At 38.4% G+C, this 26,321-nt stretch overlaps 1 protein-coding gene across 1 annotated transcript in view; it reads left to right on the forward strand.

Annotated features, from left to right (window-relative positions):
• Positions 1-2,905: 2,905 nt before the first annotated feature.
• Positions 2,906-26,321, forward strand: part of LOC307056772 (UPF0538 protein C2orf76 homolog) — a 54,609-nt gene continuing 31,193 nt past the window's right edge. The window contains exon 1 of the mRNA XM_079709652.1: positions 2,906-3,044. Coding sequence (XP_079565778.1) covers positions 2,912-3,044 — 133 coding nt within the window. The 5' untranslated portion in view covers positions 2,906-2,911. The remainder of the gene's footprint in view (positions 3,045-26,321) is intronic.

A 26,321-nucleotide genomic window follows, 5' to 3' on the forward strand; every position in this document is an offset into this window, starting at 1 on the left:
GGAAAAAAAGAAAGAGCAGGTAAAGTACAATAGAATAAAGTATGAAATATAGCAGCGTTATTAAAATTAAAAAGTAATTATTGAAAAAAAACACGGACCGAAAGAACCCTGGGACATATGGTGGAAGCAAAGCTATACAGAGAGAATCTTACACAGAAGATTACACATACACATTCACAAAAAGAGAGCAGGGGGAAAAATCAAAAATCTTGCTCTCCAAGTCCACCTCCTCGAATTGGGATAATTCGTTGTAAAAAGAGGAAAAGGGCGAAAAGTCTGAAATCTTGCTAAATCCACCTCCTTAATTTGAGATAATTCGTTGTAAAAAGAGGAAAAAAAAGGGGGGGGAAAGTCTTAAATCTTGTCCTCAAGGTCCACTTCCTCAATTTGGGATGATTCGCTGTCCATTCATGCACTCCACAGACGCAGGGCACATCAAATGGACCGTGGAGCTTTAATCCGCTGCCTCGGAGGCTGCACAGAGAGATTTCCCTGTCTCTGCTCTCACAGCTCCCGGGTCTCAGCCTTGGACCTGGCCCCGCCTCTGCGCGTAGGTCGCCGGAGGGCGTCCGTTCTTCGCTCAGACAGGACGGGTTTAAAGGAGCCGCTGATTCGGGGGCTCTGGCTCACTCAGGCAGAGGGGAGGGAGGGGAATGCCCTCTCCTCGCGCACCAGGCAACAAAAGGGAAAAAAGTCTCTTGCCTCTCCGGTAGCTCCAGACCCTTTCCCCGGACTCCCTCCGGGCTAGCACTAACCCCTTCAGGGTCTCTTCCTGCCGCCAGCCCCAGACCTCTCCCTGCGCTCCGACTGAAAGCCGATACCCGAGCCTCAGCTCCCAGCCCCGCCCGCCCTGGCGGCCGAGCAGACAAGTCTCTCGGGCTGGTGTGTGCCTGAGGGCACCGATCCTCTGTGCCAAAATCTCTCTGCTTTGCCCTCCACACCCCTGTTGCTGTGCTCTCCTCCGCTACTCCGAAGCTTTCCCCCTCCGCCACCTGCAGTCTCCGCCCTCGAAGGGGCTTGTAGTGTGTAGAAACCTTCCCTCCTTCACGGCTCCCTCCCACTGGTGCAGGTCCCGTCCATATCCTATTGTCTCTGTTTATTCTTTTTTTCTTTTGACCTACCCAGGTATGTGGGGAGTTTCTTGCCTTTTGGGGGGTCTGAGGTCTTCTGTCAGCGTTCAGTAGGTGTTCTGTTGGAGTTGTTCCACGTGTAGATGAATTTCTGATGTATCTGTGGGGAGGAAGGTGATCTCCGCGTCTTACTCTTCCGCCATCTTCCTCCGGCTCCCCTGCATGGTATAATGTTGATTCTTCTCAATTAATGTCTTGGTTTGATTGCTATCAACTTCAACTAGTCTACCCGATTATGGAGCATCATCCAGCGAGAAATCTCCAGCACAAAACTTTGCAAACCACTTTTGACAGGTTCAATCAGTCACAGCACCTTGTCCATACACTGCACAAATCTTTTTTTGCATTTTGGTTTCATTTTTACCTTTCTTGAATTAATAAAGCATAATATGCCAAAAATGTTGCTTTCTTTCTTCCATCTTCAATATTAAAATGGCTACACAAAAATTCACCAATTTTTTAAAAAAATTATTTATTTATTTTCCTGTGTTGGGTCTTTGTTTCTGTGCAAGGGCTTTCTCTAGTTGTGGCAAGCGGGGGCCACTCTTCATCGCGGTGCGCGGACCTCTCACTATCGCGGCCTCTCTTGTGGAGCACAGGCTTCAGACGCACAGGCTCAGTAGTTGTGGCTCATGGGCCTAGTTGCTCCATGGCATGTGGGATCCTCCCAGACCAGGGCTCGAACCCGTGTACCCTGCACTGGCAGGCAGATTCCCTGGGAATCACCAGGGAAGCCCCCCAAAATTCACCAATTTTGATAAGTCTTTTTTAAAATGCACTCTGATATGACAGCTGTCACAATACAATGTAACATAATTGTTCTGAATGAAGTTAAAGACAACCAAGTGCTACTAGAGCCATCTTACAGAAAAAACTGAAAGAAACTTTTGGCCAACCCAATACATAGTTTTAGGATGAAATAAACATATTCAAATAATAGGGTGGAAGGTGGATGATACCATGGCACATGATTAAATCCTTCCTGAAATCTGGCAACATTTGTGAAATTAAAATGCAGCCTGGGGCTTCCGTGGTGGCACAGTGGTTAAGAATCCACCTGCCAATTCAGGAGACATGGGTTAGAGCCCCAGTCCAGGGAGATGCCACCTGCCACAGAGCAACTAAGCCCATGTGCCACAACTACTGAGCCTGTGCTCTAGAGCCTGCGAGCCACAAGTACTGAGCCCGCATGCCACAACTACTGAAGCCCGTGTGCCTAGAGCCTGTGCTACGCAACAAGAGAAGCCACCGCAGTGAGAAGCCTGCACACTGCAGCAAAGAGTAGCTCCTGCTCACCGTAGCTAGAGAAAGCCTGCATGCAGCAACGAAGACCCAACACAGCCAAAACAAAAAGAACAAAACAAAACAAAATGCAGCCTGATAGTTGATGCTAATATAAGTGTACTTCATCTCAGGGTCAAATGAGGAGATCGCTGGCGTACCAAACCAGAGCGATCACATGTTTAGTGCAACCCACTTCTCCCCATTCATGCACACCCACACCCTTGAGTCAGTTGTGTTCATCTTCTGTGCCCTGTCAGTTTTCTACCAGTCAGAACATCAGTGGCTGTGATGAAGCTGTCCAGGATCGCAGTGGGTAGGTGGGAGTGACCTTGGGACCCTTTGGTTGCCCCGGAATCTGGCCTGGGTGTGGGGACTGTGTTGTTAACTGTGCAGTGTGGGAGAGATGGGCTGGGTGCCCAAGAGCTGATGGAGGAAGTACAGGCTTGTAGATAATTATGAGTTGTTGTTATTGTCCCTTGCCACAGGAATTTCTTCACATGGCTTCCGAAGATGTGACCGTTACGGTTCGCCTCATTCGTTCATTTGAGCATCGCAATTTCAGACCTGTAGTGTATTATGGAGTTCATTTGGACCAAACTGTAAAGGAATTTATAGTATTTCTAAAGCAAGGTATGAGACATCTCGGCCACTTTGTTTTATTAGTGTTTTGAAGAAAATTGTTGACTATTAGAGTGATAGTAATCTTTAAAAAACACTTGGAAAGATATTAACCTGTGTTCTAAGCCAGGTGTGAGGTTGGTTCCTGCTCTGGGCTTTGGCATCAGTGGCAGTGTTTCCCTGGGGCTTATTTAGCAACACGTTTGCCCTCATCAGAGATTGTCAGTATCATGTTTGGCTTCTCCCTTTTTTTTTTGTTTTTAATTAAAAAAAAAATTTAAGGTCTGTGTTTGCTTGTAACAAACGGGTTTATGTATTTGGAGACTGATTAGTAAGAGAATGTAGTGTTACCCGGCTGAGCACAAGAGGGCCTTCTGGAGAGTGTGACAGGAAGGTGGCAGGCCTCTGTACAGCCAGGAAATCACGGGAGCTGCTGGGCATTGTGGGCACAGAAGTGACAGCCAGCCTCACTGGTGCTACTGTATCATTTCAAGCTTAACATACAGCAGGCTTGAATTTAGTCTTCATTTTGATTGGTCCTTGGTGGGTTTCTAACCTCTGTTTTCAATTACTGAAGTGTTCCAATCATCAACATTTGATGAAACATCTAGAATAAGCTTTTATTATTATCTTATGGTATAATGTACAGATCTTAGTGTACTGTTCTATGAGTTTTGACAGATGTAGTACTTTATATCCAACTTAATTTTTTTAAACTGGCATAATTTCAGACACAGAAAAGTTGCAGAAACTCCTGGATGCTCTTCACAGATTCCCCAAATGTCAAAATTTTGTTACATTTGTTTTTCTCTCTCCTCCACCTCCCCGCTTCCTCTCTTACTCTCCCACTTCATTTTTTTCTCTGAACCTTTTAGAAGTATGTTGCAGACATGATTCCCTTTTACCTCTAAATATTTCAGTGTGTATTTTCTAAAAACAAGGAATTCACTTACATAAACATAGTACAGTGATGAAAATCAGGAACTTAACGTTGAAACAATGCTGTTATCTAATTTACAGACCTTCTTGAGATTAATTAATTAATTAATTCCTTTAATCTGAGTTAATTTCTTTATCCTGGAGTCTTTTATTGTATTTCATCACATTGGCAATTTTGAATAGTACAGTCCAGTTATTTTGTAGAATGCCTCCCTCAGGTGGGTTTTTCCAGTGTTTTCTCATTATTAGATTTAGGTTATGCTTTTGGCAGAGAAATCATTGAAACAATGCTGACTTCTCAGTGCATTTACACCAGGATGCACATGCTGTCGACTGCCCCCATTAGTGGCAATGGTGACTTTAATCAGTTGGTTAAGGTGATATCTGCCAGGTTTCTCCACTGTAAATTTTTATTGTAATTGAAAATTAACTTGTAGGGGTATATTCTAAGACTATGTGAATGTCCTGTTGCTTCTCAAACTTTCATCCACTAGTTCAGCATTCTTTGATGATTCTTGCCTGAATCAGTTATTATGATGATGATTGGCAAATGGTGATTTTTCTTATTCCATCATTCCTTTTAGTTACATGAGTTGTTTTTCTACAGTAAGGAAGAGCTTTTTACCCTACCCACCCCATTCTCACCCCCCTCCCCATTTATTTAATCTTTTGTTTATATCACTGTGGACTCAAGGATTCTTACTTTATTCAAAGGATTATAATTCTTTACTATTATTATTTTATTTTGATGCTCTAATCATCCCCATTTTGGCTGGTGGTAGCCCCTTCAGTCTGGGTCCATGTCCTTTTAACATGTCCCCAATCCTTCTTTGAGCACTTCCTTACTTTTTGGTCTAAGATGTTCCAGACATGTCCTGTTCTTTCTCTGCCCCAGCCCTGGGATCAACCATTTCTCAGAGGAGCTCTGATTCTATTACTGGAGAATGTTATTGGGAGACCAAGATCTTGGTTTAGTGTGTGCAATGTAAGTGTGCATACTAACTTTAAAAAATGTAGTTAATTCTTGACATTTTATTTCCTGATTGACTTTGTAAAATTTCTAAACTCTTCTCCCTTACTTTTTTTGGTCTAATTTTGAGTGGTTTCACTGCTCAGTATTACTTGCTTAAGAAGAAAGTGAGGTATATAAACCCATAGGGAAAACGGACTAGTCAGTCTACTTGTTATGGAGAGATTGAGAGTTGGTACTGAGATATTGCCAATTAAAGAGGGTCCTGCTTTTGAAAAGATATCGCCAAAAGCATATTCAGGTTCTGAAATAAAAACAAATCCCTACATTTTTTATTTTAAAATCTTTGTGTGTGTTATGGGTTACAGTGTTTCTTACTGTTAATACAGTGAGTGCTGTGGTGTTCTTGGTACAGTGCAGAATAGGTTCTCTGAAGTCCTTGAGAATAAGGTGTAATCTTCAAGCTGCTCCAGTGCCAGGGGAAGATGTATCCTCCCTGGGGTCACTGTGTTCTTTCCTTCCCAAGTACCATAGAATGCTCCCCATTAGAGCAGTGGTGTGGATCACAGCTAGATGCTCAGCCCAGCCTACTCACATCTTTCACCTGTGCTATTAATAGTATATCCACTACTTGTTTCTATTGTGCATGTGGGAAATGTGTTCCACTGATTAAAAGGTAAACTTTGGGGTTCAGACCTTTTTGACTTGTGTGCTCTCTGCCTATCTTTGTCATCTGATTTGAGGTACTGTGGAACTCTGCAAAGCTGGTGAATTTACCCTTTATGAATTGTGTATGTAACAAAGACCAAATAGCTTATTACTGAGAAATTTCTGAACTAATAATAATAATAGCAAGCATTGCTATGTATCAGATACTGTGCTAAGAACTCTAAGTAGGTTATCTCATTTCATCCTCACAGCATCCTTCTAAATTAGGAACTGTTATTATCTCCATTTTACAGATGAAGAAACTAAGGAACAGAGAGGGAAGTTAAGAAACTTGCCTGAGATTACATGGCTAATACAAGGCAAAGCTGCAGCCCAACCCAGGCTGTTCAGCTGTACATCATGCACTCCTAAACACTACACTAAGTTGCCTCTTTATTTTTGTCTACTGCCTTGCTTGCTTAAGAGGATCCCTGAAGTAAATGGATTCACTCAGTGTCAAAAGAGTCTTTGAATTTAGTTCATCTTGCTCTAGTGTTTTTTTAAATTGAAATATAGTTGATTTACAGTGTTTCAGGTGTACAGCAAAGTGATTCAGTTATATATATATACATATTCTTTTTCAGGTTCTTTTCCATTATAAGTTATTACAAGATATTGAATATAGTTCCCTGTGCTATACAGTAGGTCCTTGTTTACATATTTTATATATAGTAGTGTGTATCTGTTAATCCCAGATTACCAGTTTATCCTTCCCACCCTTTACCCTTTGGTAACCATAAGTTTGTTTTCTATGTCTGTGAGTCTATTTCTGTTTTGTAAATAAGTTCATTTGTATCATTACTTTAGATTCCACAAATAAGTGATATCATATGATATTTGTCTTTATCTGACTTACTTCACTTAGTATGATAATCTCTAGGTCCATCCATGTTGCTGCAAATGGCATTATTTCACTCTTTTTTATGGCTGAGTATATATATGTGTATGTATTCCATTATATATGTATACCACATCTTCTTTATCCATTTATCTGTCAATGGACATTTAGGTTGTTTCCATGTCTTCAATATTGTAAATAGTGCTGCACTGAACATTGGGATGCATGTATCTTTTCAAATTAAGAGTTTTCATCTTTTTCAGATATATGCCCCGGAGTGGGAATGCTGGATCATAGGGTAACTCTAGTTTTAGTCCTTTAAGGGACTTCCATACTGTTCTCCATAGTGGCTGCACCAATTTTCATTCCTACCAACAGTGTAGGAGGGTTCCCTTTTCTCTACACCCTCTCCAGCATTTATTATTTGTAGACTTTTTTTTTTTTTTTTTGCGGTACGCGGGCCTCTCACTGTTGTGGCCTCTCCCGTTGCGGAGCACAGGCTCTGGACGTGCAGGCTCAGCGGCCATGGCTCATGGGCCCAGCCGCTTCGCGGCATGTGGGATCTTCCTGGACCGGGGCACGAACCCGTGTCCCCTGCATCGGCAGGCGGACTCTCAACCACTGCACCACCAGGGAGGCCCTTATTTGTAGACTTTTTGGTGATGGCCATTCTGACTGGTCTGAGGTCTGGTCTGACTGGTCTGACCTCATTATAGTTTTGATTTGCATTTCTCTAATAATTAGTGATGTTGAGCATCTTTGCATATGCCTGTTGGCCTTGCTATAATGTTTTGAACACTTAAAGCTGGAAGGATGTTTGACATTGTGGCATAGAGAATCTTGCACACAGACAGAAATGTTCATTGTGGTGAATGACCTTTTGGGGTTATTTTAGTTGCCTTCTTGCCTTTCTAGCTGTTTTTTTCTTATCATAGTCACTTTTTGCCATCCATAGCTTAACCTTGTCTCTTCCCATAATTGTCTGTATTTCTCCCTTAGCCAAGAAACTTTGGTTAAATTTGATCCATTCTGCATTGAGAATCATTGTACCACTACACCATGCCATTAAAATCTAAAGCTGTATAAATATAGTACATAAGTATAGTAAATATAAACTAACACTTACAAATAAGTATAAATATATCAATAATAAATAAGATTATATTTACATGTAAGCATATAAATATAATAAAACAAATCTATTATTAACATATCTGATGTTAATCAGATATTCTGAACACAGAGGTACCATATATTACCTTATATAGATGATGAATTTTCTAGATTCAGAATAAATAAACCAATTATCTAGATAACATGACATTTTAATTATTCATTGATTTGGAAGCATTTTAATACTTTGTAATACTTTAGATCTTGATTCTGAATGTAAAATTATTTCATCTATTAAATAGAGGAAAGCTGTGGAGATTTTATCCAACCTTCCAATTCAGAACTCATTCTTCATACCCTGTTACTCCTGGTGATACGTTACTTTGTAGAGCAGTCTATTCTATTGGGTGACTACTAGAATAGTTAGAAAGATTTTCTTTATCTTTTTAATTTTTATATATTTGTTTATATCTAATTCTCCCCTCCACAGTTCCCCCTATTATTAACATCTTACATTAGTATGCTGCATTTGTTGCAATTAATGAACCAATATTGATGCATTATTAATTACAGTCCATAGTTTATTCAGGTTTCCTTAGTTTTTACTGAGGTCCATTTTCTGCTCCAGGATCCCATCCAGGATACCACATTACATTTAGTTGTCATGTCTCCCTAGGCTCTGTGAACTGTGACAATTTCTCAGATTTTCCCAGTTTGATGACTTTGACAGTTTTGCGGGAGTACTGGTCAGGCCTATCATAACATGCCCCTCTGTTGGAATGTTCCTGGTGCTTTTCTCATGATTAGACTGGGGTTATGGGTTTTTGAGAAGAAAATCACAAAGATAAAGTGTCACTTTTATCACATCCTATCAAGGGCACCTACTTTCTGCATGATTTATGGCTGTTGATGTCGACCTTGATCGCTTGGCTGAAGTAGGTTTTCCCCACTGTAAGGCCGCTCTGTTGTCTCCCTGTTCATAATGTACTTTGGAAGGAAGTCACTATGCACAGTACACAGTTAAGGAGTGGGGAGTTAATTTATTTGGAATTCTTTGCATGGGAGATTTTTTATTTTGTAACTCAAATTATTCTAGATCTGGTCATTGGAAACTCTTTCAGTTGGCTTCTGTGCCCCTTTGACATATGCCATCTGTGTGTAGTTCTGGTACTTTAAGATGTTCCAGGCTAATTTTGTGTATCCTGAGCCAGTCCTAGAATCAGCCATTTCTCTAGGAGCCCTGGTTGTTTTATTGGAGAATGGTATTAGAAGCCAAGATCTGAGTGCTAGGTATGTTCTTTACTACTGGGGTTTCATTTCTTCTAGGCTCTCTTAACTGACAGAGCAAAGAAATATATGAACCTGTATACTTATACATATGTGTAAATATTTTCATGTTTACCATCTGAATCTGTATGTTAAACATGAATTCTTACTGACGTTTCCAACTCTAATCCATTATCACGTGGATCATTCCGGCCTTCTCCCCTTGCTTATCTGTACATCCCCAATCCAACAGTGAGGAACCTGGCTCCCAACATCTGCCATCCCTTTACTTACTTGTTTAGCTCCAGTATACAGATATAGCTGTATCAGAGTTGCTAATTGGTACTCTGTGGGAAACAACGTGATATTAACTAGAGTACAGTGCTTTTGTGCAGTTCCTTTTGCCTTAATCTTACAAAAATCTATTCATTGCCAAAGTTATTTAGGTCAGCACCATTTTTTCACCCTCTTCAGTAAGATTATTTCATCTATTTGCAGTACAGCTGTATTCTCTTGTCACCCTCTGCATTCCTTCCTGGGATCCCCTGTCCTCCTAAATGTTTTTTTGTTTTTTGTTTTGCATACATTAAGGTTCACTCTTTGTGCTGTTAAGTTCTATCGGTTTTGACAAATGAATTATCATACAGAATAGTTTAACTGCCCTAAAAATCCCCCAGGCTTCACCCATTCAAGCCCCTGGCATCCACTGATCTTTTTTACTGTCTCTAGTTTCGCTTTTTCCAGGATATCATGTACTTGGAATCATACAGTATGTAGCCTTTTCAGACTGGCTTCTTTCCCTTAGGAACATGCATTTAAGGCTCTTCGGAGTCTTTTCATGGCGAGTCACATCTTCTTAATCCCCTTCATCTGGAGCAGCCCCCACCTTCATTTATCTGTCATCGCACTGATTTTTTTAAAGGAAAATCCAGGTCTGTGTTTTATAGAATGCCCCACAACATGGATTTGTCTGATTGTTTTCTTATGATTAGATTCAGGTTAAACATTTTTGGCAGGATTACCATGTAGCTTGCAGATCTACAAACCACGATCTGTGGGGTCAATCTGACCTGCCACCTGATTTTATAAACAAAGTTTATTGAAACATAGCCACACCCATTTGTCTACATATTATATGTACTGCTTTTGTGTTTCAGTGGCACTTACACAGTTGTGACAGACTGTATGGCTCACAAAAAACTAAAATATTTATTACTGGTCTTTACAGAAATAGTTTGCTGATCCCTGGTGTTGGTGATTCCTCCTAGTTGCATCTCATCAGGAAGCACTTGGTATTGCTTTGTCCCATTATTGGCGGTATTTTTTTATTTATTTAACAAACTGGATCACCAGTTTATTACAAAAGGATAAAACTCAGGAACGGCCAGGTGGAAAACATGCATAGGACAAAGCATGGGGAAAGGGTGCCGAGCTTCCATGCCCTCTCGGAGTGCGCCGTTCTCCCTGGTATCTCCGTGTGTTCACCGACCTGGAAGCTCTGGTGATTCGTATTTAGGTCATTTGGTTAAGGTGCTGTCTACCAGATTTCTCTGTTGTAAAGGTATCTTTCTAACTAATAAGTAGTGTGTGGAGTGATAAACACTGAAACGATATGCATGTGTTGTTTCCAATAGTTTTAGTGTCTATTGATGATCCTTCCCTGAATCACTGGTGGTTGCAGAAATTGAGATTTTTTTCTAACTCTGTGACTACTTCTGCATTTATTATCTGGCATTCTTCTGTAAAGAAGCACTCCCTTGGTGCCCCTCCTAGTTAGAAAGGAACAGGATACTTTTGTAGTAGCAAATTCGTAGCACATTATCACCTTATCACAAAGGGGCCATTCCTTCAATACAGTGTTGAGGTGATGGTCTCTTGTTTGTAGTAGAAAATGTACTGTAGATTCTTTCGTTTAAATATTTAACTCTATAAATTTGAAACACCAAATAATACTCCATCTTCTGTGGCTATGACAACAGAATGAAAATATAACGACGAAGAAGGTATGCTAACTTAAGGATAGTTAGTGCTTACCTCTGGGAAGGGAGGTTAATGGGACTACAGAAAGACATAGAAAAGGTTTCAACTGTATCCATAATGTTTTATTTAACAAAAAAAATAGTAAAGCTCTGAAGCAGTTATGACAATATGTTAACATTTGTTAAATTTGGTTGATGGGTTAAATGAACTTTTGTTCTATTCTCCATACTTTTTCATGTTTAGATTATTTCATGATTAAAGTAAAAAGCATCTTGATATAGCTTAACTTTGAAGTCTTACTATAATACCTGATAGAACCCTTCATCAGGGTAGAATGTTGACACAGTGTTCTGATTAATGTTAGGTCTTTGGTATTCTTGCCTGTACAGATTAGTCATTGAATTAGTCAGTTTCTTTTTTTCCCTTAGGTGTTTGTGCTTTCCTAAAAATCTTTAAATGTAGATCCAGCATCGAATAAAAAATTACAAATTATACCTATTTTAGAGCCTTTACTATGAGGTAAAGAATTATTTTGTTGTCCATTGGTACTTTAATAATTTTCCAGACTTTGTTGATTTTTATATTGAAACACGTGTTTTAACATCTCAGACTCCTTTGTGGCATCCTAATTGCCAGCAGTATATTTATTATGTTGCCTTATTTTTCTCATAATTAATTTTTCTGTGGTTGCCTTTTATGGGGACCTGAATGAATGAGTAAAATTACTGGTTACCTTCTACTGAACTTTCCAACAATGAAATACTACGTGGGTTTTTGCAGAATTCTGCAATCCTGAACTCTTCTGTAAAAGTTCATTAGATTCCAAAGTTAATAAGCTCAAAGGTGGGAAAACATAAAGTGAAAGAAAAACTTAGTACAAAGTAGGAAATAATTTTCAGAATATAATAGATACGTTAGAGGCTTTTGCTTTCAGCCAAGGTGGAGTAACAGGGACTCAACTTTTTCTTTTAATTGAAACAACTGAAAAACTGTGCAAAACACATGAAACAATGATGTTCAGATATTGGACATCATATAGCACAAGATGGGATAGCAGAAACAAACAAGGTGGCCCCTATGATTGTGCCATCTTACTGTGGGAGAGAACATGTAGGCCACAGAGCAGGGTGGGGGAATCCAGGCAGAGGCTGGAGAATTCCATGAGTTTATGAGTCACAGCTGGCATCCTGGAGTGGAGTCTGGAGAGTTCACAGGGCAGAGTACTGGAATGAAACGAGCTGTACAAAGAGAGAGCTCTAAAGATTTGCAGAGCCTGAATCTTCAGTTGAATACGATCAGCATGTGTGTGTAAGGAAGCCAGGTAGAAAACCGCCTGACGGTAGCAGAAGGCAAAATACTCAGAGCTCATGCAGGGCTGGGAACAGTTTGTAGTTACACCAGTCAGGATGGAAAACCTTGTAATTAATAGGTTATTGGGTGGAGTATCTAGAAAGGTATTGCTGCAATAGTAGGGCAAAATTAACCCTTGGCTAAATTCTACTCTGTTCTTACCTAACAAAGCTCAAAAGTAAGACTCAAAAGGATGTTTCCAAGTAATTTCACTGTGTTCCAGAACAAAGCTCAGGATGTTTATAGGAATACAAATATATCCAGTACTCAACAAGCTAAAACCCACAATGTCCTGCATCAAATCAGAACTTAGCAATCATGCAAAGAAACAAGATAATATAAATCATAATTAGGAGAGAAATCAATCATTTGAAACCAAACCAGAAATGCTGTGGATGGTAGAATTAGCAGACAGTGACAATTAAAACAGTTATTATGACTATATTGCAAATGTTCAAGAAGGTAGAGGAAAGACTGAGCATGTGACAGATGGAAGATACGAAAAAAAAAAAAAAGAAGAAAAGACCCAGATTGTCCAGATTGAACTGCAGATGAAAAATACCACGTCTGAGATGTATATGCACTGATTAGGGTTAACATGTAGATCAGATGGGCAGAAGAAAAGATAAGTAAACTTGAAAACATAGCAACAAAAACTATCTAAAATAAAGCCCAAAGAGGTAAAAGACTGAGAGAAAAATAAATAGAGCAGTAGTGGGGTATGGGGTAACTTCCAGTAGCCAAATATACATGTAATTGGAGGCCCTGAGGAGAGGAGCTGGGACACGGGAGGGAAGACCTATTTGAAGAAATAATGATTGAAGTTTTACAAGTGTGATGAAAGCTATAAGCCTACATATCCAAGTAGTTCACCAGATCCCAAGGAAAAGAAACATGAAGAAAGCTATACCATGGCATAGCATAATCAAATTGCTTACATCTGGTAATAAAGGTAAAACATTAAAAACAGCCGGAGTAAAAAGGACACATTACATCAAAGGAATAAAGATGAAAACAACAACAGCCTTCTCATCAGAATCAATGCATGCCAGGAGACAGTGGAGCATCATCTTTAAAGTATTGAAGGAAAAAAAGTCAACCTAGGATTCTGTTCCCGTTTTTCAGAAATGAAGGCTTGTCAGACATACAAAAGCAGAAAGAGTCTATCACCAGGAGACTGAACTATAAGAAATGCTAAAGGATCTTCTTCCAACTGAAGGAAAATAATACCAGATGGAAATCTGGATGCACACAAAGAAGTAGTACTAAAAATTCGTAAATGAAGGTAAACAAAATGCTTTTTTTCCTTATTTTAAAAATATTTTTTAAAAGATATTTGACTATTTAAAGAAAAGCAATAATGTGCTGTGGGGTTTATGGAAAATATATGGCAGCAATAGCACAAAGGCCAACAAGGGAGAAATGGAAACATGCGGATATAAGATTCTTTAACTGTATATGAAGTGTTACAGTATCTCTTGGAGGTACAGTGATAAGTTAAAGATATTTACTAAAAACCTTAAAGCAAATGCACACACACACACACACACACACACACACACACGAATTAAAGAATTACAGCTAATAAGCCAACAAAAGGAGGATAGAGTAGAATCATAAAAAACTGTCAAATAGTCCATTTAAAAGAAGGTAAAAGAAGCAACAAGCATATATTGTACAGCACAGAGAAATATAGGCATTATTTTATAATAACTTTAAATGGAGTATAATCTGTAAAAATATTGAATCACTATGTTGTACCCCTGAAACTAATGTAATATTGCAAATCAACTATACTTAAAAAAAAATAAAAAAAGAAAAAAGAAAAGGGAGATGACTGTTCTATTCTCTTCTAATCTGTCATGGAAACAGTTTGGAGATTCCTCAAAAAACTAAAACTAGAACAACCATATGAGCAGTTCCACTCCTGGGCATATATCCAAAGTAGATGAAAACGCTAATTCAGAAAGATACATGCACCTCAGTGCTCATTGCAGCATTATTTACAAAAGCCTAGACATGGAAGCGTAACCCAAGTGCCTATCATCTGCCTTTTCTTAAAAATGTAATTCTGTTCATACAACTTAATTTAAAATTATTCTTGGTTGCTTCATATTGTGTCTATGATCACTTAAATCCTTAGGTTTTGTTTTTTTATCCTGATTGTTACTGTTAAGCCATGTCTCCCAAATGAAATTTCGGGAGGTAGTTGGGTTTTGGACTTAGGCAAAGGACATTCTCTCCCTCTCCCAGTCACACTGTCTTTCTCTCCCCTCTTAACTGATTTCTCCTTGGTCTCTCTCCTGTGCTCCAGACTCAGTTTCGCCTGCTAAACTAACAACTTCTTTTGTCTTTTTACTTGGTACCCACAACATCACATTTTGTAATGATTGCTCACCAGCTGTCCATGTGCTCATTTAGACAGAGCTCCTGACGAATATGCTGGAGGAGAAAGTAATAGATGTCAGTTCTATGACAGAGCTTCTAAGATCTGGTGTCTGGTCCTCCTGCTTACCCCTACCCAAGAGACCATGGATGCCTTGTCTTTCAGAAGGTGCAGAAGTTTTGAACACTCTTTATGTGGTTAAATTTTTCATCATTTAAATAGTTTTATGTGTCTATAGTCAAATACATTAAAATGCTTTATATTGAAAAAGTAAAGGAAAGTGGAAAAGGAAATAAAGAATAGATGGACAAATAAAAAACAAATAGCAAAATGGTACGTTTAAACCCAGCTATTTCAATAATCACATTAATTGTAAGTGGTTTAAACACCCCAACTAAAATGCAAACATATAACAGGAAGTCTCAATTACAAGTTGCTTGCTAAAATTGTATTTTCTTGTATATAAAGATAAAGATCAGTTAAAGATAAAAGTTATACTATGCTAATACTAATCTAAAGAAAGCTGGAGTGACTGTTAATTTCAGAATAAAGAATATTACAGGGATAAAAAAGTCTCTCAATTTATTATGATAAGGCATCAATTAGTCAAGAGAACATAATGATCCTAAATGTTTATGCACCTAACAACAGAGCCTCAAAATACATGAAGTCAAAACTAGTAGAACTACAAGGAAAATTAGGTGAAGCTGCAATTATTGTGAGAGATTTCAGCACCCATCTCTCAGTAATTGATGGAACAAATAGAAAATTAGTAAGGATATAGAAAACTTGAATACTATCAACCTAAATTGACCAAATTGATATTTTAAAAACACTCTACCCAACAATAGCAGAATATACATTCCTTTCAAGTGCTCAGAGAACATTTACCGAGAGATCATATTCTGAGCCATAAAAACAAATCTTGATAAATTTGAAAGGATTTGAGTCATGCAATGTTGTTTTCTTTTTTTCTGGGTTTATGTTTTAATATGCATGCTTCTGATGTAACTTTTTTTTAAATAATGGGTTTATTGAGATGTAATTCACATATAAAATTCACATGTTTAAAGTGTACAATTTAGTGGTTTATAGTACATTCACAAAGTTCTGAGATCATTACCACTGTCTAATTCCAGAACATTTTCATCATGCCAAAAAGAAACTCTGTACCCACTAGCAGTCATTCACCATTCTCCCCTTCCCCTAGCCTCTGGCAACCACTAATTTACTCTCTGTCTCTGTAGATTTTCCTATTCTGGACTATGTTTAAATTTTTGAAGTGTAAAAAAGAACTCTTTTTTTTTTTAACCACCCCAACCCCGCCGCTTTCCCCCTTGGTGTCCATACGTTTGTTCTCTTACATCTCTGTCTCAATTTCTGCCCTGCAAACTGGTTCATCTGTACCATTTACTAGGTTCCACATATATGCGTTAATATACGATATTTGTTTTTCTCTTTCTGACTTACTTCACTCTGTATTAAAGTCTCTAGATCCATCCCTGTCTCAACAAATGACTCAATTTTGTTCCTTTTTATGGCTGAGTAATATTCCATTGTGTATATGTACCACATCTTCTTTATCCATTCATCTGTCGATGGGCATTTAGATTGCTTCCATGACCTGGCTATTGTAAATAGTGCTGCAATGAACATTGAGGTGCATGCGTCTTTTTGAATTATGGTTTTCTGTGGGTATATGCCCAGTAGTGGGATTGCTGGATCATATGGTAATTCTATTTTTAGTTTTGAAGGAACCTCCATACTGTTCTCCATAGTGGCTGTATCAGTTTACATTCCCACCAACAGTGCAAGAGGGTTCCCTTTTCTCCACACCCTCTCCAGCATTTGTTGTTTGTAGATTTTCTGATGATGCCCATTCTGACTGGTGTGAGGTGATACCTCATTGTAGTTTTGATTTGCATTTCTCTAATAATTAGTGATGTTGAGCAGCTTTTCATGTGCTTCTTGGCCATCTGTATGTCTTCTTTGGAGAAATGTCTATTTAGGTCTTCTGCCCATTTTTGGATTGGGGTGTTTGTTTTTTTAAATATTGAGCTGCATGAGCTGCTTATGTATCTTGGAGATTAATCCTTTGTCCGTTGATTCGTTTGCAAATATTTTCTCCCATTCTGAGGGTTCTCTTCTCGCCTTGTTTATGGTTTCCTTTGCTGTGCAAAAGCTTTTAAGTTTCGTTAGGTCCCATTTGTTTATTTTTGTTTTTATTTCCATTACTCTAGGAGGTGGATCAAAAAAGATCTTGCTGTGATTTATGTCAAGAGTGTTCTTCCTCTAAGAGTTTTATAGTGTCCGGTCTTACATGTAGGTCTCTAATGGATTTTGAGTTTATTTTTGTGTATGGTGTTAGAGAGTGTTCTAATTTCATTCTTTTACATATGGCTGTCCAGTTTTCCCAGCACCACTTATTGAAGAGACTCTCTTTTCTCCATTGTATATGCTTGCCTCCTTTGTCATACATTAATTGACCATGGGTGCATGGGCTTATCTCTGGGCTTTCTATCTTGTTCCATTGATCTATATTTCTGTTTTTGTGCCAGTACCATACTGTCTTGATTACTCTGTAGTATACTCTGAAGTCAGGGAGTCTGATTCCTCCAGCTCCCTTTTTTTCCCCTCAAGACTGCTTTGGCTATTCGGGGTCTTTTGTGTCTCCATACAAATTTTAAGATTTTTTTGTTCTAGTTCTGTAAAAAATGCCATTGGTAATTTGATAGGGATTACATTGAACCTGTAGATTGCTTTGGGTAGTATAGTCATTTTCACAATATTGATTCTTCCAATCCAAGAACATGGTATATCTCTCCATCTGTTGGTATCACCTTTAATTTCTTTCTTCAGTGTCTTATAGTTTTCTGCATACAGGTCTTTTGTCTCCCTAGGTAGGTTTATTCCTAGGTATTTTATTCTTTTTGTTGCAGTAGTAAATGGGAGTGTTTCCTTAATTTCTCTTTCAGATTTTTCATCATTAGTATATAGGAATGCAAGAGATTTCTGTGCATTAATTCTGTATCCTACAACTTTACCAAATTCATTGATTAGCTCTAGTTGTTTTCTGGTGGCATCTTTATGATTCTCTGTGTATAGTATCATGTCATGTGCAAAGAGTGAGTTTTACTTCTTTTTTTTCAATTTGGATTCCTTTTATTTCTTTTTCTTCTCTGATTGTCGTGACTAGGACTTCCAAAACTATGTTGGATAATAGTGGCGAGAGTGGACATCCTTGTCTCGTTCCTATTCTTAGAGGAAGTGCTTTCAGTTTTTCACCATTGAGAATGATGTTTGCTGTGAGTTTGTCGTATATGGCCTTTATTATGTTGAGGTAGGGTCCCTCTATCCCCACTTTCTGGAGAGTTTTTATCATAAATGGTGTTGAATTTTGTCAAAAGCTTTTTCTGCATCTATTAAGATGATCATATGGTTTTTCTTCCTCAATTTGTTAATATGATGTATCACATTGATTGATTTGCGTATATTGAAGAAACCTTGCATCCCTGGGATAAATCCCACTTGATCATGGTGTATGATCCTTTTAATGTGTTGTTGGGTTCTGTTTGCTAGTATTTTGTTGAGGATTTTTGCATCTATATTCATCAGTGATATTGGTCTGTAATTTTCTTTTTTTGTAGTATCTTGGTCTTGTTTTGGTATCAGGGTGATGGTGGCCTCATAGAATGAGTTTGGGAGTGTTCCTTCCTCTGCAAATTTTGGAAGAGTTTGAGAAGGATGGGTGTTAGCTCTTCTCTAAATGTTTGATAGAATTCACCTGTGAAGCCATCTGGTCCTGGACTTTTGTTTGTTGGAAGATTTTTAATCACAGTTTCAATTTCATTACTTCTGATTGGTCTGTTCATATTTTCTGTTTCATCCTGCTTCAGTCTTGGAAGGTTATACCTTTCTAAGAATTTGTGCATTTCTTCCAGGTTGTCCATTTTATTGGCATAGAGTTGCTTGTAGTGGTCTCTTAGGATGCTTTGTATTTCTGCAGTGTCTGTTTTAACTTCTCCTTTTTCATTTCCAATTTTATTGGTTTGAGTCCTCTCCCTCTTTTTCTTCATGAGTCTGGCTAATGGTTTGTTAATTTTGTTTATCTTCTCAAAGAACCAGCTTTTAGTTTTATTGATCTTTGCTATTGTTTTCTTTGTTTCTATTTCATTTATTTCTGCTCTGATCTTTATGATTTCTTTCCTTCTGCTAACTTTGGGTTTTGTTTTTTCTTCTTTTTCTAGTTCCTTTAGGTGTAAGGTTAGATTGTTTATTTGAGATTTTTCTTGTTTCTTGAGGTAGGCTTGTATAGCTATAAACTTCCCTCTTAAGAGTGCTTTTGCTGCATCCCGTAGGTTTTGGATCGTCGTGTGTTCATTGTCATTTGTCTCTAGGTATTTTCTGATTTCCTCTTTGATTTCTTCAGTAATCTCTTGGTTATTTAGTAACATATTGTTTAGCCTCCTTGTGTTTGTGTTTTTTACATTTTTTCCCCCCGTAATTGATTTCTAATCTCATAGCATTGTAGTCAGAAAAGATGCTTGATATGATTTCAATTTTCTTAAATTTACCGAGGCTTGATTTGTGACCCAAGATGTGATCTATCCTGGAGCATGTTTCGTGCGCACTTGAGAAATAAGTGTAATCTGCTGTTTTTGGATGGAATGTCCTATAAATATCAATTAAATCTATCTGGTCTATTGTGTCATTTAATGCTTGTGTTTCCTTATTAATTTTCTGCTTGGATGATCTGTACATTGGTGTAAGTGAGGTGTTAAAGTCACCCACTATTATTGTGTTACTGTCGATTTCCTCTTTTATAACTGTTAGCAGTTGCATTATGTATTGAGGTGCTACTATGCTGGGTGCATATTTATTTATAATTGTTATATGTTCTTCTTGGATTGATCCCTTGATCATTATGTAGTGTCCTTTCTTGTCTCTTATAACATTCTTTATTTTAAAGTCTATTTTATCTGATACGAGTATTGCTACTCCTGCTTTCTTTTGATTTCCATTTGCATGGAATATCTTTTTCCATCCCCTCACTTTCAGTCTGTATGTGTCCCTAGGTCTGAAGTGGGTCTCTTGTAGACAGCATATATACGGGTCTTGTATTTGTATCCATTCAGCAAGCCTGTGTCTGTTGGTTGGAACATTTAATCCATTCACATTTAAGGTAATTATCGATATGTATGTTCCTATGACCATTTTCTTAATTGTTTTTGTAGGTCCTTTTCTTCTCTTGTGTTTCCCACTTAGAGAAATTCCTTTAGTATTTGTTGTAGAGCTGGTTTGGTGGTGCTGAATTCTCTTAGCTTTTGCTTGTCTGTAAAGCTTTTGATTTCTCCATCGAATCTGAATGAGATCCTTGCCGGGTAGAGTAATCTTGGTTGTAGGTTCTTCCCTTTCCTCACTTTAAGTATATCATGCCACCCGCTTCTGGCTTGTAGAGTTTCTGCTGAGAAATCAGCTGTTAACCTTTGTATGTTATTTGTCATTTTTCCCTTGCTGCTTTCAATAATTTTTCTTTGTCTTTAATTTTTGCCTATTTGATTACTATGTGTCTCGGCATGTTTCTCCTTGGGTTTATCCTGTATGGGACTCGCTGCGCTTCCTGGACTTGAGTGGCTATTTCCTTTCCCATGTTAGGGAAGTTTTCGACTATAATCTTTTGAAATATTTTCTCTGGTCCTTTCTGTCTCTCTTCTCCTTCTGGGACACCTATAATGCGAATGTTGTTTTGTTTAATGTTGTCCCAGAGGTCTCTTAGGCTGTCTTCATTTCTTTTCATTCTTTTTTCTTTATTCTGTTCCACAGCAGTGAATTTCACCATTCTTTCTTCCAGGTCACTTATCCATTCTTCTGCCTCAGTTATTCTGCTATTGATTCCTTCTAGTGTAGTTTTCATTTTAGTTATTGTATTGTTCATATCTGTTTGTTTGTTCTTTAATTCTTCTGGGTCTTTGTTAAACATTTCTTGCATCTTCTCGATCTTTGTCTCCATTCTTTTTCTGAGGTCCTGGATCATCTTCACTATCATTATTCTGTATTCTTTTTCTGGAAGATTGCCTATTTCCACTTCATTTAGTTGTTTTTCTGGGGCTTTATCTTGTTCCTTCATCTGGTATATAGCCCTCTGCCTTTTCATCTTGTCTATCTTTCTGTGAATGTGGTCTTTGTTCCACAAGCTGCAGGATTGTAGTTCTTCTTGCTTCTGCTGTCTGCCCTCTGGTGGATGAGGCTATGTAAGAGGCTTGTGCAAGTTTCCTGATGGGAGGGACTGGTGGTGGGTAGAGCTAGCTGTTGCTCTAGTGGGCAGAGCTCAGTAAAACTTTAATCTGCTTGTCTGCTGACGGGTGGGGCTGGGTCCCCTCCCTGTCGGTTGTTTGGCCTGAGGCGACTCGACACTGGAGCCTACTCAGGCTCTTTTGTGGGGCTAATGACAGACTCTGGTAGGGCTCACACCAAGGCATTCTTCCCAGAACTCTGCTGCCACTGTCCTTGTCCTCACGGTGAGCCGAAGCCACGCCCCACCTCTGCAGGGGACCCTCCAACAGCAGCAGGTAGGACTGGTTCAGTCTCCTGTGGGGTCACTGCTTCTTCCCCTGCGTCCTGATGCACACACTGCTTGGTGTGTGCCCTCCAAGAGTGGAGTCTCTGTTTCCCCCAGTCCTGTCAAAGTCCTGCAGTCAATTCCCATTAGACTTCAAAGTCTGATTCTCTAGGAATTCCTCCTCCCGTTGCCGGACCCCCAGGTTGGGAAGCCTGACGTGGGGCTCAGAACCTTCACTCCAGTGGGTGGACTTCTGTGGTATAAGTGTTCTCCTGTTTGTGAGTCACCCACCCAGCAGTTATGGGATTTGATTTTATTGTGATTGCACCCCTCCTACTGTCTCACTGTGGCTTCTCCTTTGTCTTTGGAGGTGGGGTATCTTTTTGGTGAGTTCTAGTGTCTTCCTCTGTACTGTTGTTTTCTGACCACAGTGGAATTAGGTTAGAAATCAGTAACAGATATATCTCTGTAAAATCCCCAAGTATTTGGAAACTGAATAACACAGTTCTAAATAACCTATGGATAAAAGCAGAGAAAAGGGAAACTATTTTGAACTGAATAAAAATGTATACACAATTTTTCAAAATTTGTGGGAAGCTGGTGAAACAGTACTAGGGGAAAATTTATGGTACTAAAAATGCGTAATGTAAAAAAGAGAAGAGGTCTCAAATCAGTGATTTCAGCCCTTATGTTAAGAAACTAGAAAAATAAAAGCAAATTAAACCCAAAGTAAGCAGAATAAAAGAAATAAAAAAGATCATAGCAGAGAATAGAAAAACTATAGGGAAAATCAATAACAGCTGATCTTTGAGATTAATAAAATTTATAAAGTGCTAGCCAGACTAATCAGGAAAAAAATAAGAGAGAGAGAAGACACAGGTTATCAGTATCAGGAGTGACAGTTGTTATATCACTACAGATTCTGTACAGAGTTTGAAAGAATAATACAGGAATATTTTGAACAACTTTGTGCCATAAATATATTATCCTAGGTATGTGGAAAAATTCTTTGAAAGACTCAACCCAAACTATCAAATCTCACTAAACAGGAACAAACACCTGAATAATTCTGTATTTTAAAATGAACAGTAACTAAAATACATTTTCACAAAGAAAACTCCAGTCCCAGATGGCTTCACTGTTAAATTCTACCATACATTTAAGGAAGAAATAATCTCAATTCTACAGAAACTTTTCCAGAAAATAAAAGAAAAGGAATTATTATTATTATCTCATTCTCTGAGGCCATCCTTATCCTGATACCAAAATCAGAGAAAGCAATGAGAAGGAAAAAAAAAACAAAACTGCCAACCAATAACTTTCATGCATAAAGATGTAAAAATTCTTAATAAAATTTTAGCAAGTCAAGTCCAACAATATTTAAAAAGGAATAATACACTATGCCCATGTGGGGTTTATCTTAGGAATGCAAGGATGGTTTACCATTCAAAAATCATTCAGTGTAACTCATCATATTATAGATTAAGAGAGGAAAACCATGTAATTATTTCAATAGATGAAGACAAAATGCTGCATCCACTTCTGTTAGAAACTTTCAGTAAAGTAGGGATAGAAGGGAACTTTCTCTACCTGATTAAGGATATTTATGAAAAACTGACACCCTACATCATACTTAATGGTGAAAAACTAAGGGCTTTTCTCCTAATATAAGGAACCAGGCATTTAAAATATTTTTCTAGGGCTTTTCTCCTAATGTAAAAACCAGGTTTTTTAGAAATCACTTTTATTCAACACTGCATTGGAGGTTCTAGCCAGTTCAGTAAGACAAGAAAGAGAAATAAATGGCATCCAAATTAGAGAGAAAGAAAATGTCATTATTCACTGGTGGCATGATTATCTATGTAGAAAATCCTATGGAGTCTATAAAAACAGTACTGGTACTAGTAAGTTGAGCTTAGCAAGGTTGAAGGATATAAATCAATATACAAAAATTGTGTTACTAGCAATATATAGTTGGAAACTGAAAAAGAGTAATAGTATCAAAAAATATGAAATACTTAGTATATATTCGATAGAGCTGTAAGAACTTTACACTGGAAACTCTAAAACATCACTGAGAGAAATTTAAAAAGACCTAAGTAAATAGAGAGATAGACTGTGTTCATGGATCAGAAAACTCGATATGGTTAAGACACCACGACTCCTCAAAATAATGTGTGGATTCCAATGCCAATGAAAATCTCAACAGACTTTCTTTTTCCCTTCAGGTAATGTCAAACTTATCCTAAAGTTTATAAACAAGTTATTCTAACTTGTTCAGAAATTATAAGGAAAATAAAAAAGACCTATAATACATAAATAAATAAATATATACATAAGTCACAAAAAGTTGGAAGACTTAACACTATCTGGTTTCATGACTTATTACTGTAATGCTATATCAGGCAAGATAGTGCGTGTGGTATTGATATATAGATGACATATATATCAATGAAAAATAGTCCAGAAATAGTCCTACACATATATGTTTAACTGGTTTTTGACCAAGGAATTTTGGGAGGAAGAGGTCATCTTTCTAAAAAGGTGTTGGAACAACTGGATATCCATATGCAAATAAATGAACTCAACTCTTACCTCCTACCATACACAAAAACAATTTTTGTTCAAGACCCGAATTTGAAAGCTGAAACCATAAAACTTCTGAAAGAAAACATAAGAGAAGATCTTAGGGACTGATTTTGGTAAAATTTCTTAATACAGCACAATAAGCAAAAAAGAAAAAAACTTAGGCTTCATCAAAATTAAAAACTTTTGCTTTTTAAAATACACTTAAGAAAATGAAGAGGCAAACCAAAGACTTGGAAAGACTTTGTAAAACATATAAACAAGGGATTTGTATCTAGAATGATAATAATTAGAAAAGAAACCAAGCTGTTACCACTCAGTAATAAGACATACAACCCAATTAAAAATGGGCAAAATATTTGAACACGCACTTCATCAGAGAAAATGTATGGATGACAAATAAGCACATTCACTGATACTCATCATCACTGGTCTTTAGTGAAATGCAAATTAAAACCATAGTGAGAGCATAACACACCCACTAACAAGACTAAGATCAAAAAATTTTAGAAATTAAAAACTAGTTTTCAGCTGGGATGTGGAAGAACTGGAACTCCTTATATGCTGCCAGTGGGAGTGTTAAAAAGGTACCACTTTGGAAGATGATTTGGCAAATTCTTAACAAGTTAAACATACACCTACCCTACAATCCAGCCAATTCTACTTGTAGGTGAAATGAATATGTCTGTCCACGTATGAGTACTCATAGCCTTATTCATAGTGGTGCAAAATGGGAAACACCCTTTTTCATAAGGAAGTGTTTGTTCTTTTTCTCCTCTTCAGGCATTTTTATACGTAAAGCCTTTTTCTCACCATAATGTGTTTAACATCTAATCTTTTCTTTTGCCAGCAGGGAAGATACCAGCTTTATCCTACCCTTCTTAGTGCAGCAGATGGGAGTTGGGAGAGCTGGATTCTAGTCCTGGTTCTTGATGCTTTCTGCTGACCACCTGCCTTCTTGAGACCTCAGGGTTCTTACCTGCCGATTAAAGGGATTAAATGATACATATTCACTCATGTATATTTTTGAGCACCTGCCATGTGCCAGGCACTCTTTTAGGTACTGGCAACATGATGAAGAAAATAGGCTGTAGTACCTGCCCACACTGGAACCAGTATTCATTAACCTACAATGTGCCAGGCACTGTCGTAGGTTTTGGGAAGATAGACCACTGTGTCTTAATCTCCAGGAATTTATGAATTAGTAGGAAAGAGAGACCAAACTAAATAAACAGAGAAAACTATAATTGGAAAAAATGTTATGAAGGGAAGAATATGAGAGGAGACCCCTGTTTTAGTAGGGCTGTCAGGGGAGGCCTCTTTGTGGAGGTGACAGTTGAGCTGAGATCTAAAGAGAGAAAGAGAAAAGGGGCTCCTGTTCACCTCTGTCATCATCTCTCCTCTCAGAAATCTAGACCGAACGTAAGGCAGTCATTTGGTGTCTTGACTGTAGACATCTCTAAATGAAAATAGTTTCGTTGAGCTATCTGTTCTGTACCTCAGCCCTTTCTTCAGGGGTTTTCGCTGTCTAGTTCAGGGAATATAAATGGCAATAAATTAAATTAAATTCTCCTTTCCAATGTTTAGTCAATACTTCTTTGGCCCAGAATTCATAAGTAAGTGAGAAACAAAAGATAAAATGAAGGTCTGTGCTCTGCTAAGCCTAAGACGGACGTTTCAGATGGGGGTCAGGCAGGCAAATTTGGACTTCAGACAGGTTTCCTTTGGCCTACAGTATTTTCAAGTCAGAAAAATTCACCTGACCCCCCAGACTTTAGCATTTCCATTTAAAACTTTAGGCAACAGATTAGAATGTATGGGCTGCAGCCCCCTTTAATGGGGTGCTTGCTCATACCTCACAGTCCCCTCCTGTTTGCCCGGCCTCATTTACTCCTGTCATCCCGGTCGGCCTCCTGTGACTTTGTTTGTCAAAGAATCGTCTCAGCAGGTTTTTGTTTTGTGTTTAAACGTGCCTGGGACTGGCCTGCTGTGAGTCTGATCTACTGGTGCAGCGGGCTGGGTGATTCTAATGTCGGCTGGTGAGACCATAACCCTGGCTGTGAACATACTGGGTCGGCCAGAGTGCCTTTGGTTTTTAAGTAAAAATAAAAGACACATTTTTCAGTTACACCAAGAACTTTATTGAACAACGTATTCACCATTTTGTTCCACTACCTTCTGCCATTTTTCAGGCAACTTCATGATTCCATCTTCCCAAAACTTTTTATCTTTTTGAGCAAAGAACTGTTCCTGGTGCCTTTTACAGTCTTCCAGGGAATTGACATTTTTTCCATTAAGTGAATTTTGTAGAGACCGAAATAAATGGAAGTCCGAAGGTGCAATGCCTGAGTGAATACGGCGGATGAATCAGAACTTCCCAGCCAAGCTATACCAGTTTTTGCCTGGTCATCAAAGAAAAAACATGCAGGGCTTCCCTGGTGGCGCAGTGGTTGAGAGTCTGCCTGCCGATTCAGGGGACACGGGTTCGTGCCCCGGTCCGGGAAGATCCCACATGCCACGGAGCGGCTGGGCCCGTGAGCCATGGCCGCTGAGCCTGCGCGTCCGGAGCCTGTGTTCCACAACGGGAGAGGCCA

This window comes from Hyperoodon ampullatus (assembly GCF_949752795.1).
Source record: "Hyperoodon ampullatus genome assembly, chromosome: 8".
Taxonomy (NCBI): domain Eukaryota; kingdom Metazoa; phylum Chordata; class Mammalia; order Artiodactyla; family Ziphiidae; genus Hyperoodon; species Hyperoodon ampullatus.